The sequence below is a fragment of the Nicotiana tabacum genome, chromosome 21 (genome assembly GCF_000715075.1).
Source record: "Nicotiana tabacum cultivar K326 chromosome 21, ASM71507v2, whole genome shotgun sequence".
Lineage (NCBI taxonomy): Eukaryota > Viridiplantae > Streptophyta > Magnoliopsida > Solanales > Solanaceae > Nicotiana > Nicotiana tabacum.
In genome coordinates this window covers 8,335,971-8,351,044 of record NC_134100.1, presented here as the reverse complement: position 1 = coordinate 8,351,044, position 15,074 = coordinate 8,335,971, and the positions used below count along the sequence as shown (strand labels likewise).

Below are 15,074 nucleotides of genomic sequence, written 5' to 3'. Positions count from 1 at the left end.
TGCTAATGATAAAGATGTGCTTATTGCTAGTGGCCAAAGTGAAGTACTAGATGATGGGGCACTTGGGCGTGACCAACCCTAAACTTCGAGTTCCATGTAGTGTCTACCCTAGAGGCGGAGCGAGGATTTCGATATTATGAGTTCTAGATTTTAGAATGACGATTTTAAGTGCTAATAACTGGATCCTAAAATTTTAATACAAATATACCATTTGAGCAAAAGTTACTGAATTCTGCCGAACCCGTAACTAGGCTTCTAGCTCCGCCGAAATGTAGAATCGATGAGAACTTTGTTACTTGAAATGAAACTTCAGTCAATTGGTATTTAGTATTTATACAAAGTCAATTGCCCTTAATTTTGCAATGTTTTCCTAGTCCCTTAATTGCTCACCACATCCTATTGGAGCTTGACCGAAAATCTGGCCAGTCTTATCAATTAGGGACCTCATTGATAGTTTTGATTTCAAGAACATTATTTACATGAATTTAACTTAACTTAAATACATTGAAAATATAAATACTTTTTGCACTGTTAGTATATTTGTAATTATTACTTACGATGTTTTTAGGGTATAATGATACATTAATTTCCTTTTAAAGATATTGTTAGGTTTAAGATTTTAGACTCAAGTTACATTGTATTTGTGTTAATCCAATAAGAGTCTGCGGTAGAGAGGTGAATTCCGAATATAACTCATCAATAGATTATATTGTTCGAACCCTCCAAAATGTTGGCGTACTTATGTCAGATTCTCCAAAAATGCATAATTTTTTGAAGGATTTGACGCATAATATTTTTAAAGGATCCAACACACCCGATGATTTTTTTTAAAGAACCGTGCAACATAGTCAATAGGTGCATTCCTAAAAGATAATTAGTTTTTGTTGAAACTATATTGATTTATTAGTTATAAAAGTGACCTTCTCATGAGCTATCCAAACGAAACCTACATATATTGCTATGAAATCCAATCCATGCTTACATTCAAAATTTAAATAAGATTTTCATATTTTATGCTCTATGTGATACCAAACCAAGATCATAGCTAAATATAATAAACTAGAAATGTACTAAACCTAATCCCAAATTGAATCATTCAACTTCAATCACAGAGTCTGGAGCAATTATACAGTTGCATCATTCCATTACAAACCATAAGGGACAACAAGGGAAAAGCATATTCTTAACCTCCCCAAAGATGAATTTACCCAATCATTTAACTTAAAAATCGGACATTCTCTTTTACAAATTATGGGTTTCTCCGCTAATCAAAATTTAATCACATGCTCCAAATGGCCGCTTTACACTACTCAAAATTTATTGATTTTAAGTTATATACTTTGACGGGTGCAAAATATATTTAAATAATCAAATTACTCATTAAATAATTACGGATAAATTTCTCGATAACCATTAATTAGTAATTTGATTAAAATATTAGTTAACCTGTTATCACATATAAAACTTCATTGATAGTATAGAAAAATATTTACTACAAAATATACTCCTTGCGTCTCAATTGATACGAGGGTTTGACTAGATACATAATTTTAAAAAATATTGAAATTATTATATTTATCGTCTAAAATAAGCTATAGAAATTTCCGTGGCTATAAATATTATACTTGAAATAATAAATATAGAATGACGTGACAAAGGAAGAAGAGCCTTGAAATAAAGATAAAATTATCTTTATGTAACATATTAATTACAAGTTTGAACCGTGAAATTAACCACTAATATTTACATCAAAGATTGCTTAAATCATTTCCGGCTATATGCACGGGACTGCTATTTTATGATGTGACAAAGAAGAATGTCACATAAATTTGGAGAGAATGAATATTATTTAAATCCAAATCTAATTACATGGTCCAAATGGGTCCCGCATACCATAACCCCTCTAGATATTTAGATGAAACCAAACTGCGGAAGACTGAAAATAGTAAAATAAAGATCAAATCTTTCATTCTTGTTACAGTTGATGAACTGAAGAAGAGCAAAAAGAATGGGATCAATCGCGAAAAAGGGGTTGCAAAAATACTTGGTACAACTTCAGCAACATCCTTTAAGAACAAAGGTCTCACCTTTTTCTCACTTTCTACATTTTTTTTGACTAATCTCTCTTTCTTTGCTTCATTTTCTCTAATTTGTTAAGTGGGGTTTGGCTATTTCGGATTTCTAGTTCAATTCATGATGTGGGTAATTTTTTATATCTCGAAAAGTTTCCATTTAAGAACAAAGATCTCAGCTTTTCCCCTCTTTTTTTTGCACCGCTTGTCCGAGTCTCTAAGAGCCCCGACTAATCCCGGGTTGCACAAGTCCTCGGCAAGGAGTTTTCTGTAAGTGCACCACGGTTAATTCAGGTTTTATCCAGTCCGATGACCCTCACAAATTGTTTGCACCCCGTGGGTTTCGAACTTGAGGCCTTGAAAGGGGAGCAAACCACAAGGCTCAAGTCAATTGCCACCGACCCCCGAGGGTTTCTCAGCTTTTCCCCCTCTCTCCTAGTTTCTTTATATTTTTAGTTTTTTTTTTTAATTTTTATATCAGTGAATATGGTTTTAAAATAGAGACTAACTTAAAAATAATTTTAATGTAAAGTTTAAGTTCTGTGCAATGGTAGTGTAAAAGATATTTACACAATCAGGTCAATTAAAAGTTAATAGTAGGTAAATATGTTTGATCATTGATTGTTTATATTTAATACATAAATGGTAAGTAACTTGTTACAACATGTTAAAATTATATTGATAATGTAAAAAAATACTATTAGTGCATATAACTTAAATCCTTAATGTGATGACATGTGACACCCAATGGTGTGGACTAGTCGTCAATGAAGTAGGAGTGGATCATGGTAAATTACAGAGGCAAAAAGTTAGGTGATTTATTTCTATTTGTCTAAATCTTGATAGATAGAGTTACTTGCTATTTGCACCGGTGTGAGGTAGCAATTATGGAGTTGATTAGTTAAGGTGCGTGTAAGTTGGCCGAACACCACCATTATAAAAACAAATAGTTTAACTATGATGGATCTGAGTGCGTTGTAGTTGCATCCTAGTGTAGTCAGAGGTTCATACCGTCTCTACCTGTGAGTTTGGGCTATTAGTGGACAAGAATTGAATAGATCGAATATAAAAGATTCTTGTAGTTGACTTTAACTAGTCTGGAATTGAGACGTAGTTGATCAAGTTGATGAGTGTGGGTCGTGTTTAATGTTTTTAGCTCAACTGGTACTGCGTTGTATTGTTATAGATTTCTGAAGTTTGCAATTTATAATTGCAGGCAATAACAGCGGCAGTTTTGTCAGCGATCAGTGATATAGTGGCTCAAAAGATCACTGGCATTAAGAGACTTCAAGTCAGACGCCTTCTTCTGAAAGTGGTACCGTTTTCATAGCTTCCTTTTAAACATATCCGTTTGCTTCTTTTTCTCCTTTCCTTGTTGTGTGTACTGTGGAAATCTGAAGCATCGCTTGATTTGCTCAAATATGTTCAACTTTATTAACTTTATCGCTGGAATTCGAAGTATTAATCTCTGCACCTAATGGTAAACGCCAAAATACTCCGTAGTCCTCTCGAATGGGTGTATTGCGAGTGCAATATATAAGTTTGTGAATCTCAAGGAAATTTCCGTCACAAGATTGTTGGATTACGCCTCTCATTGGTAAGGTTTGTTTCTGGAGTTAAACGGTCCTGCAACAGTTAAACATTAATTCTGCATCCTCTTGCTCGAAGCAAGGTAAAAGGCTACCAGTAGAATACTTTTCTGACTCTGCCCTTTTTCTGTGAACTGTTCTAGAATTAATTTTCTTAATAGAAAACTTCTACTCCATCCATCCCAATTTATGTGCATTGTTTGACCGAGCACGAAGTTTAAGAAAGAAAGTTTTTTGAATCTTATGGTCTTAAACTGTCACGACCCCAACCCCGGTCATGATGGCGCCCAACACACTGCTAGGCAAGCCCGACCATTCAACAACAGTATCCCAAATCACCTAATGAAGCTACAACAACTCTCGGAATTCCATTCCGACTCTCGGATCAAAATCTCACCTATCAACCGGAATTCGCCAAAATACTAACTTCGCCAATTCAAGCCTAATTCTACTCCGTACCTCCAAAATAAATTCCGATCACACTCCTAAGCCACATATCATCCCCGAAGCTAACCGAATCACCGAAAATCACATCCGAGCCCTCTAACTCAATAGTCAACGTCCGGTTGACTTTTTCCAAAACAAGCCTTCCTTAAAGAGACTACGTGTCTCATTTTCTATCAAAGCCAATCCGATTTAACTCTAACACCGAATACCGATAACGAAACATGAAGAAGCATAAAAATGGGGGAAACGGGGCGGTAACTCATGAGACGACGGGCCGGGTCGTCACATCCTTCCCAACTTAAACAAACGCTCGTCCTCGAGCGAGTCAAGAAACATACCTGAAGCGTCAAACAGGTGAGGATATCTGCTCCACATCTCCCGCTCGGTCTCCCAGGTAGCTTCCTCCACGGGCCGACCTCTCCACTGCACTTTTACAGAAGAGATATCCTTTGAACTCAATTTCTGAACCTAACGACCCAAAATAGCCACTGGCTCCACATCAAAGGTCAAATCACCATCCAACTGAACCGTGCTAAAATCCAAAACATGGGACGGGTCCCCAACATACTTCCGGAGCATAGAAACATGAAATACCGGATGCACACTCGACAAGCTGGGTGGCAAAGCAAGCATATAGGCCACCTCCCCAATCCTCCTAAGTACCTCAAAAGGTCCAATGAATCGTGGACTCAACTTTCCTTTCTTTCCAAATCTCATAACACCCTTCATGGGCGAAACCTTCAGCAAGACCTTCTCACCAACCATGTAGGACACATCTCGAACTTTCCGGTCCGCATAACTCTTCTGACGCGACTGCGCTGTACGAAGCCTCTCCTGAATCACCTTCACCTTCTCTAAGGCATCATGAACCAAATCTGTCCCCAATAGCCTAGCCTCGCCGGGCTCGAACCAACCAACTGGAGATCTACACCGCCTCCCATACAAAGCCTCATACGGTGTCATCTGAATGCTGGACTGATAGCTGTTGTTGTAGGCAAACTCTGCAAGCGGCAGAAACTCATCCCAAGAACCTCCGAAATCAATCATACAGGCACGCAACATATCCTCAAATATCTGAATAGTACGCTCGGACTGTCCGTCCGTCTGAGGATGAAATGCTATGCTGAACTCCACCTGGGTACCCAACTCTCGCTGAAAAGTCCTCCAAAACTAAGAAGTAAACTGAGTACCTCTATCTGAGATAATGGAAACTGGAACACCGTGCAATCGCACAATCTCTCGGATAAATATCCCCGCCAACCGCTCCGAAGAATAAGTAGTACACATCGGAATGAAGTGCGCGGACTTGGTCAGCCGATCCACAATCACCCAAATAGAATCAAATTTCTTCAAAGTCCGAGGAAGACCACTCACAAAATCCATGGTAACTCTCTCCCACTTCCATTCTGGGATAATCATCCGCTGAAGCAAACCACCCGGTCTCTGATGCTCATATTTCACCTGCTGACAGTTGAGACACCGAGCTACATAACCTACAATATCTTTCTTCATTCTTCTCCACCAATAGTGTTGTCTCAAGTCCTGATACATCTTCGCGGCACCTGGATGAATAGAATACCGCGAGCTGTGGGCCTTCTCCAGAATTAACTCTCTAAGCCCATCTATATTGGGCACACATATACGGCCCTGCATCCTCAATACGCCATCATCATCTATAGTCACATCCCTGACATCATCATGCTGAACTCTGTCCTTAAGGACAAGCAAATGCGGATCATCATACTGGCGTTCTCTGATGCGATCATATAAGGAAGACCGAGAAACCACACAAGCCAACACCCGACTGGGCTCAGAAATGTCCAGTCTCACAAACCGATTAGCCAAGGTTTGAACATCAACTGCAAAGGGCCTCTCCCCAACTGGAATGTACGCCAAACTTTCCATACTGACTGCCTTTCGGCTCAAGGCATCTGCCACTACATTGGCCTTTCCCGGATGATACAAAATAGTGATGTCATAATCTTTTAGCAACTCAAGCCACCTCCGTTGCCTCAAATTAAGGTCTTTCTGCTTAAACAAATGCTGAAAACTGCGATTATCAGTGAATACCTCTCAAGATACGCCATATAAATAGTGCCTCCAAATCTTCTAAGGCATGAACTATAGCAGCCAACTCTAGGTCATGAACAAGGTAGTTCTTCTCATGGGGCTTTAATTGACGAGAAGCATAAGCGATAACTCTACCCTCCTGCATCAATACACAGCCAATCCCAACTCTCGAAGCATCACAATATACAGTATATGAACCTGTAGCTGATGGTAAAACCAATATTGGAGCTGTGGTCAAAACTGTCTTGAGCTTCTGAAAGCTCTCCTCACACTCGTCAGACCATACAAATGGAGCACCTTTCTGAGTCAACTTGGTCAAGGGCGACGCAGTGGATGAAAACCCCTGAACAAACCGGCGATAATAGCCTGCTAATCCGAGAAAACTACGGATCTCTGTGGCTGAGGACGGTCGAGACCAACTCTGCACTGCTTCTATCTTCTTTGGATCAACCTGAATACCCTCGCTGGACACTATATGTCCCAAGAATGTCACAAAACTTAGCCAAAATTCACACTTGGAGAATTTTGCATAAAGCTTCTCCTCCCTCAATCTCTGCAACACTACACGCAAATGCTTGGCGTGCTCCTCCTGGCTACGCGAGTACACCAGAATGTCATCAATAAATACAATAACAAAAGAATCCAGATAAGGCCGAAATACACTGTTCATCAAATGCATGAACGTTGCTGGGGCATTGGTCAGCCCGAAAGACATGACTAGAAACTCATGGTGACCATATCTAGTCCTGAAAGCTGTCTTAAGAATATCCGAGTCCCTGATTTTTAACTGGTGATAGCCCGAACGGAGATCAATTTTTGAAAACACCCTCGCTCCCTGAAGCTGATCAAATAAGTCATCAATGCGAGGCAAATGATATTTGTTCTTCACTGTTACCTTATTTAACTGCCTGTAGTCAATGCACATTGCCATCTTTCTTCTTCACAAATAGAACTGGCGTACCCCACGGTGACACACTAGGCCGAATGAACCCCTTGTCTAGGAGCTGCTGAAGCTGCTCCTTCAATTCTTTCAACTCTGCTGGTGCCATACGATATGGCGGAATAGAAATGGGCTGGGTGCCCGGCACCAAGTCAATGCCAAAATCGATATCCCTGTCCGGCGGCATGCCCGACAGATCTACAGGAAATACATCAGGAAAATCCCTCACAACTGGGACAGAATCAATACTAGGAGTCTCAACTCCAACATCTCGCACAAAAGCTAGATATGATAGACAACCCTTCCCAACCATACGCTGGGCTTTCAAGAAGGAAATTACTCTGCTAGGAACATAATTAGTCATACCATGCCACTCGATCCTCGGAACACCCGGAATAGCCAAAGTAACTATCTTAGCATGACAGTCTAGAATAGCATGACACGGAGATAGCTAATCCATGCCCAGAATAACATCAAAATCTACCATGCTCAACAACAATAAATCAACTCGAGTCTCCAGACCCCCAATAGTCACAATACAAGACCGATACACATGGTCTACAATAATGGTATTGCCCATCGGGGTAGATACGTGCACGGGTAAAGCAAGACACCCTTGGGCCGTACCCAAATGATGAGCAAAATATGAGGACACATAAGAATAGGTGGATCCGGGATCGAATAATACAGAGGCATCTCTGTGGCAGACTGGAACAATACCTGTAATGACAGCATCTGAAGCAATATCATCTGTCCTGCCTGGAATAGCATAGAAACAAGCCTGGCCACCGCCTGATCGACCTCCCCCTCTGGGGCGACCCCTGGATGCCTGACCTCCACCCCTAACTGACTAGGCGGGTGCTGAAGAAACTGGAGCAGAAGACGAAGGTTGGCCTCTCTGCTGAAACTGACCACCACGAAGTCGAGGACACTGCCTCTTTATATGACCAAACTCTCCGCACTCGTAGCAACTACCAGGTACTGGAGAAGGGAACTGGAGGGAACCCCTCGCACCTGAATGACCAGCCGATGCACTCGGCGCAGATGAACCCTGAACTGAAGGGGCATAGGATGAGCTCTGAGCTGGGAGAGCGTTAAGTAAAGACTGGCCCTGCTGAAATCCCTGATGACCACGGTCTGAAGATGTCCTACTATACTTTGGACGGGCCGGCTGAGGAGGTTTGAAGGAACGACCTCTACCACGCTGGAATTGGCCCCTAGACGGAGCACCACTGAAACTGCCTGAACCTCTGGGCCTCTTGGCCTCCCTTTCCTCTCTTTTTCTGCGGCGAACTGTCTCAATATCACGAGCAATGTCAACCACACCCTCGAACGAAACACCCAATACTCTCTCTCTAGTCATCAAAATGCGGAGAGAGTAGTTAAGACCATCCACGAATCTCCGGATCCTCTCACGATCCGTCGGAATCATCCAAGTAGCATGACGAGCCAACTATGAAAATCTCATCTCGTACCGGGTCACGGACATATCTCCCTGAGTCAACCACTCAAACTGCCTACGCAGCTCCTCTCTGCGGGACTGAGGTACATACTTCTCCAGAAATAGAGTGGAGAACTGCTGCCAAGTAAGGGGCGCTGCACCAACAGGTCTACGCCTCTCAAAATCTTCCCACCAGGTAAATGCAGCTCCCTGGAACTGAAATGTAGTAAAAGATACACCACTCGACCCCAAAATCCCTGCGGTGCGAAGCATACGCTGACACTTGTCGAGAAAACCCTGGGCATCCTCGCCCTCTGCACCACTGAATGTTGGAGGCTGGATCCTACCAAATCTCTCGAGACGACGCTGCTCATCGTCTGGCATAGCTGGGACCATAAGGTTCTGAACTGGTGCAACCGGCTGAGCTGGAACAGCTTCCGGTGTCTGCAATCCCTGCACAACCTGCTCAGCTGTGTGATTAACAGGAGTCTGGGTGCCTTCCCTGGCCTGTGAAGTAGCTGCGGCTGTAGTGGCTGAGACCGCCTGAGCTAGGCCAGTGCAAACTGTCAAAATCTGAGCCAAGGTCTCCTGAAGACCCGAAATCACAATAGGCATAGCTGGTGCTTGAACTGGTACAGCTGCTGGAGCCTGATCTGGAACTGGGGCAGCTGGTGGATTAAAAGGTGCTGCCCGCGCTACTCTACCTCTGCCACGCCCACGACCGCGTCCACGGCCTCTGGTGGCATCAATGGGTGGCACTGGTGGTCGTCCGCCTCGTCTAGTAGCACGAGTCCTCGCCATCTGCGAGAGAATAGAATGATAGAAATTTTTAGTGTTCGGATCAACAAAGTCGCACGACAAGAATTTCAAGAATATGAAGTTTTCCTAAAGGTTCTGCAGCCTCTCGAGGATAAATACAGATGTCTCCGTACCGATCCGTGAGACTCTACTAAACCGGCTCATGACTCGCGAGACCAATTAACCTAGGCTCTGATACCAACTTGTCACGACCCCAACCCCGGTCATGATGGCGCCCAACACACTGCTAGGCAAGCCCGACCATTCAACAACATTATCCCAAATCACCTAACGAAGCTACAGTAACCCTCGAAATTCCATTCCGACTCTCGGATCAAAAACTCACCTATCAACCGGAATTCGCCAAAATACTAACTTCGCCAATTCAAGCCTAATTCTATTCCAGACCTTCAAAATAAATTCCGATCACACTCCTAAGCCACATATCATCCCCCGAAGCTAACCGAATCACCAGAAATCACATCCGAGCCCTCTAACTCAATAGTCAACATCCGGTTGACTTTTTCCAAAACAAGCCTTCCTTAAAGAGATTAAGTGTCTCATTTCCTATCAAAGCCAATCCGATTTAACTCTAACACCGAATACCGATAACGAAACATGAAGAGGCATAAAAATGGGGGAAACGGGGCGGTAACTCATGAGACGACGGGCCGGATCGTCACATAAACCATCCATAGATATTTGTCTAGGGTAAAATGAGAGGTTTAAAGTTAAATTGTTTAAAAAAAAAGTGTCATTCTTTTTGGCACAAACAGAAAAGGAAAGTGTCACATAAAGTAGGACAGAGGGAGTGATATATATCGGCAAAATGGGATTGTAAAAGTTTGCTGACTTCCTTTCTCACGCTTAATGTAGATGGTCTGATGAACCTTTTTGCTGGTTCTTGAGAATTCTGATTCTCCGATATGTCTGAGTAATTGATGTTAAATTTTTAGATTCTTTGTAGCCCTTCCCCGGACCTATGATTGTTTTTTGAAATATTTTGATTGTGAGCTGCAAAGGATGTAGCAGTTGTTTTCTTTAGTGGGAGTCATTTTACTTTCCTTTTCTTTTGATCGAATCATCCTTTTCCTATTCTGAGCCCGGTGCATAAGGCTTCTCCTTGGAGTCTAGAGACGTCTGCAGTACAGGGTTACCCTTGCCTGCAAGAGAGGCTCTTTCTGCCTAAAATCGACATCAGAATTTGTCGAAACATTAAAAAAGAAGTTAGAATCTTTTAACTAGCTTCTGGAACATATTAACTTATTACTGCACGCTGTATTAAGAAATCAGTAGTATAAGTAAAATTTGAGAAAACTGACAATGATATGAAAGTGATGCTTGAAAATGCTTCGATATCTTTTAGCTGCTGTGAAGTTGTGTCTTTCTTGTTCGGAGAAAATGGAAACAGAACAAACAAATAGCCAGTAAGCATATGCTAGGACGTTTGAGCTTCATCTCAACATTAATTTCTGATGGGGCACTTATTATCAGAATCGTGTATCCTTTATATCTATTCCTTTGCTTACCACATATAAGTTGCTATCTGGGATTTTCATTGGCTGCTAACATAATTACGTGCAGCTTTTTGGCTTTGCCTATCTTGGGCCATTTGGGCATTTTCTTCACTTATTACTGGATAAACTTTTCAAGGGGAAGAAAGACACAACAACAGTTGCAAAAAAGGTAATTAAACACTGCTTCTCTGTATAATTTACAATATGTATCGGGATAAGAAGTTGCAGATTCCTATTGAATCCGCATCCTTTAGTGTCACAATTACCCCTCAGTCCTTTTATTTTTCTTTTTGATGTAATAGATTAATTTCAACATTAATCAATCATAATGAAACTCCTTTGCTATATTACCAATTTGGTCAAACAGTATTTTTCAGTTGGGGAAAGCTCTAGAAGAGTAATGACCAGATTAGTACACAAGAATATGAAACTTGCAATTTAATTGTTTCAGGTGGTGTTGGAGCAAGTGACATCTTCGCCTTGGAATAACTTGCTTTTCATGATTTACTATGGGTTAGTTATTGAAAGTGAGTTTTATTCCGAGCTACAACTATATTTCATCTTTGCAACTCTTAATTATTTAACCTTATAACCCCCCCAAAAAACTAATTATTTCACGGATTACATGATGCTTCTGCAAGTAAATACACAATAAATTGAAGTTATGACTATTGGAACCTTCACTGTTGACTTAGAATGCATGAATCATTTTTGGATTTGAATCTACTAAATTTTTGATAGCCTGTTTGGCCAAGCTTATTTTTGGCCAAAAATGTTTTTTTTTTTGGCCAAAAGTACTTTTGGCCTCAATTTGAGGTGTTTGACCAAGCTTCTGGAAGGGAAAAAAGTGCTTTTGAGGAGAAGCAGAAGCAGCTTTGGAGAAGCAGAAAAAAGTAGCTTCTCTTCAAAAGCACTTTTGGCCTCAATTTGAGGTGTTTGGCCAAGCTTCCGGAAGGAAAAAAGTGCTTTTGAGGAGAAGCAGAAGCAGTTTTGGAGAAGCAGACAAAAGTAGTTTCTCTCCAAAAGCACTTTTTTGAGAAGCACTTTTGAGAAAAATACACTTAGAAACAGTTTTTTAAAGCTTGGCCAAACACTAATTGCTGCTCAGAAGTGCTTTTCAAACTAATTAGCCAAACACAAACTGTTTCTCAGCGAAAGTACTTTTGAGAAAAGTACTTTTGAAAAAAAGCACTTCTCAAAATAAGCTGATTTTTTGTAGCTTGGCCAAACGGGCTATGAATGTCAAATGCACTCTGAAGCGCTACACCTTTTACAAGCTGCACCAAAAGATTCTTTACAGTGTACAAGCTTTGATTAAACTACAAAGTTTTCTCATGTGAAAGCAGCCTGAAACTATTTTTCTTGTGCCGAAGTTGCTCATCTCTATTTTCTGGATCTCCCATTTTAACTAATACCCTGAAATATTCTTGTTTCAAAAGAAGTATTTTGCTTGAGTATTTCTTATTGAGTACTTATGCCATGAGGGTGGGAGAGGAGGAGATGTTTCGTGATTGATAAGGATGTAAAGGTCAAGTGATTTCTGGCCGCTCTGAACTTGGGCGGAAGGAGGAAGGATACTCCTTTTATTTCCCTTCTAATTGTACCAATTATTAGAAGTAGATGATGAATACTCCTAATAAACCAATGATTTTCTCTACCCTGAATCTTGTAATATGTACAGGTAGACCCTGGATCCAGGTGAAGTCTAATATTAAGAGGGAATATCCAAAAGTGCAATATACGGCTTGGACGGTTTGTCAAATTGTCCCTCTTTCAGATTCAAATTTTGTTATTCTGCTGTATAGTGAACTATAACTGTATCAATCGTTCAAACTACACAGTTTTGGCCAGTCGTAGGTTGGATTAATCACCAGTATGTGCCGCTGCAGTTCCGTGTCATCTTTCACAGCATCGTCGCATGTGGCTGGTATGCTACATTTACCTACTCGTCGTTACTTGTTTCTGATATGGTCAACTTCATTTCCACCTCAATGATTGATTTCACAAAATCGTTGATCCTTTCTTGTTTTCAACTTGTAGGGGAATATTTTTAAATCTACGTGCAAGATCAATGGCCTTAAAGAAAGCTTGAAAAAATCTCGAAGTTGCAATTTGGACATGGTACCATATTCATATATAGTTCAACGATTACAGGGGCTTGCTTCTTCAAGCTCCATCCAACCTATACAAGAAGTCGCTCGCTTTCTCTCTGCTACTAGTGGCTTGTCATTAATGAATGCTGTCCGTTTTTAGTTTGTTGTATTTTATCTTTCTTTTCTGTGTTTTTATTTTCTTGAATATTAGGACATCTTTTAACTACAAGGTTGGTTGTCATAGAGCACCATTCTAGTTGATGATGGCCATAATTTTTATAACTACAAAGCTTATACAAGGAATAGTTTATTTCTTCGGAAATGCTTTTACAATTTGATTTCCTTATTTGCATTAGTCATGGATGACAAAACAAATCCAAGAATGCAAAGAATGCCAAAGCTGGGCAAAGATCACTTTTCGCCCGCGACCAAAACTATTTACCTTCGGTAACCACAAAAGTGTATGAAATTTGTATATTTTTGTATATATCTTATAGAAATGCATATATATACAAAAAATATGTATTTATTCAGCTATTATTTTGAAACGGCTAAATAATGTCATTTTCCCTATATTTATTTATTTATTTATTTATTAGTCTTTTGAAGGGGAATGTTGATGTAACTGGTAAAGTTGCTGCCATATGACCGGGAGGTCACAGACTCACTGATGTTTAGCTTAAAACATATATATTTCTATGTATATCGCCTCATATTTTACTTTTGTTTCGTGAATTTGGGATGTTAAATACTATGATTTATGTTAATTTGAAGTGTTTTTTGTGTAGGAATGATTCGGGAGCAATTGGGGGCGAAACGCGCAAGATTTGAACTAAAACGAACAAAACCGAACGAATTGAGCATTTGGGCGTCACAGGCAGCGTCCGGCGCCACCTGTGGCGCTGGAGGCAGAATGGAAGTTGAGGCAGCGCCCTGGTGGGCGCTAGGCGCCGAGCTGGGCGCCGTTAACACGGATTTTGTCCGGGACACAGTTTATTCGGCCCTAGGCCTACCCAACACGTATAAAAGTAAGACTAAACATATTTTTGGAAGGGAAGACGCCACTTTGGAGATATCCAACATATTTTTGAAGGGAGTTTCACGTGGAGGAACACACACCACGCGTGGAGGAGGCTTCTAACTAGTTTTTCTTCTCTTCTCTTCCTTTAATTTCATAGTTTATTAGTTCTAGAGTTTTGGGTGCTACATAAACGTTGTAGTTTGAAGCTTGAATAGTTCTTATTATTTTATCATATTGGTTTATTTATTCAATCTTGCGCTTAAGTATTTGATTGCTTGATCACCAATTGAATACTATCTACGAATTTAGGATTGAACTCGGGAGAGGAAATTCTAGATTGCATATAAGATTGAGTAGAGCAAGATCTTAACTCTGAGGGGGAGCGGATTTGCGGTTAGGATAGGAATATACCTAATCGCCTTGCTTGGTTACTATACAGGAATTATTAATGCGTTCTTGTTAATCCTAATTCCATAGGAATATAGGCGTTAGGTTAGCTTGAATATGCGAGTTGTACTTCGGGAGAAGGCTACGAGCAATATTAACCCTGTCAACCAATAAACCAGATAAATTAATTAGACGATTTAAGTGAAAAAACTCAACGGGATTGTTAGCTAACCCATAGCTCTAGAATATTCACTCACATTGAATTCATCTTTATAATTCTCCAACTTGTTTTCTTTAATCTCTTAGTTTGTTACGTTAGATTAATTTTAGCTAAATATTTATATGTTAGGATTCGCTTGAATAGATTAATTATTTGGTTTAATTTAGTTGATAGTTAATCACAAGTCCCTGTGGGTACGATATCTGGACTTACAATCCTATATTACTTGTCGACCACGTACACTTGCGTGTGCGTTTGGGAGCAACAAATTTTTGGCGCCGTTGCCGGGGACTTAGAAATTAACTATTCTACTAGATTAAATTTTTACTTTTGCCCTATTCAAGTTTTTATTTTATTTTTATTTTAACTTACTTTAATATTTTATTATCTTTGTTGACATGGCATCTTGGAACGATAACTGGTCAAATATTGGTTGTTCTTATTTTGGTGATCCTTGTCGATATTGTAGAGGACCATAC

General features: G+C 40.4%; 1 protein-coding gene across 1 annotated transcript; it reads left to right on the top strand.

The window, feature by feature from the left end:
• The first annotated feature begins 1,919 nt into the window (after window positions 1-1,919).
• LOC107809192 (peroxisomal membrane protein PMP22) lies at window positions 1,920-13,289 on the top strand. Its single transcript, XM_075242083.1, has 7 exons — window positions 1,920-2,080; window positions 3,289-3,387; window positions 10,942-11,043; window positions 11,326-11,401; window positions 12,556-12,626; window positions 12,716-12,801; window positions 12,915-13,289. Exons 1-7 carry the CDS (start codon window positions 2,009-2,011, stop codon window positions 12,964-12,966), a joined length of 558 nt encoding a protein of 185 aa, XP_075098184.1. The 5' UTR covers window positions 1,920-2,008; the 3' UTR covers window positions 12,967-13,289.
• Window positions 13,290-15,074: the final 1,785 nt, after the last annotated feature.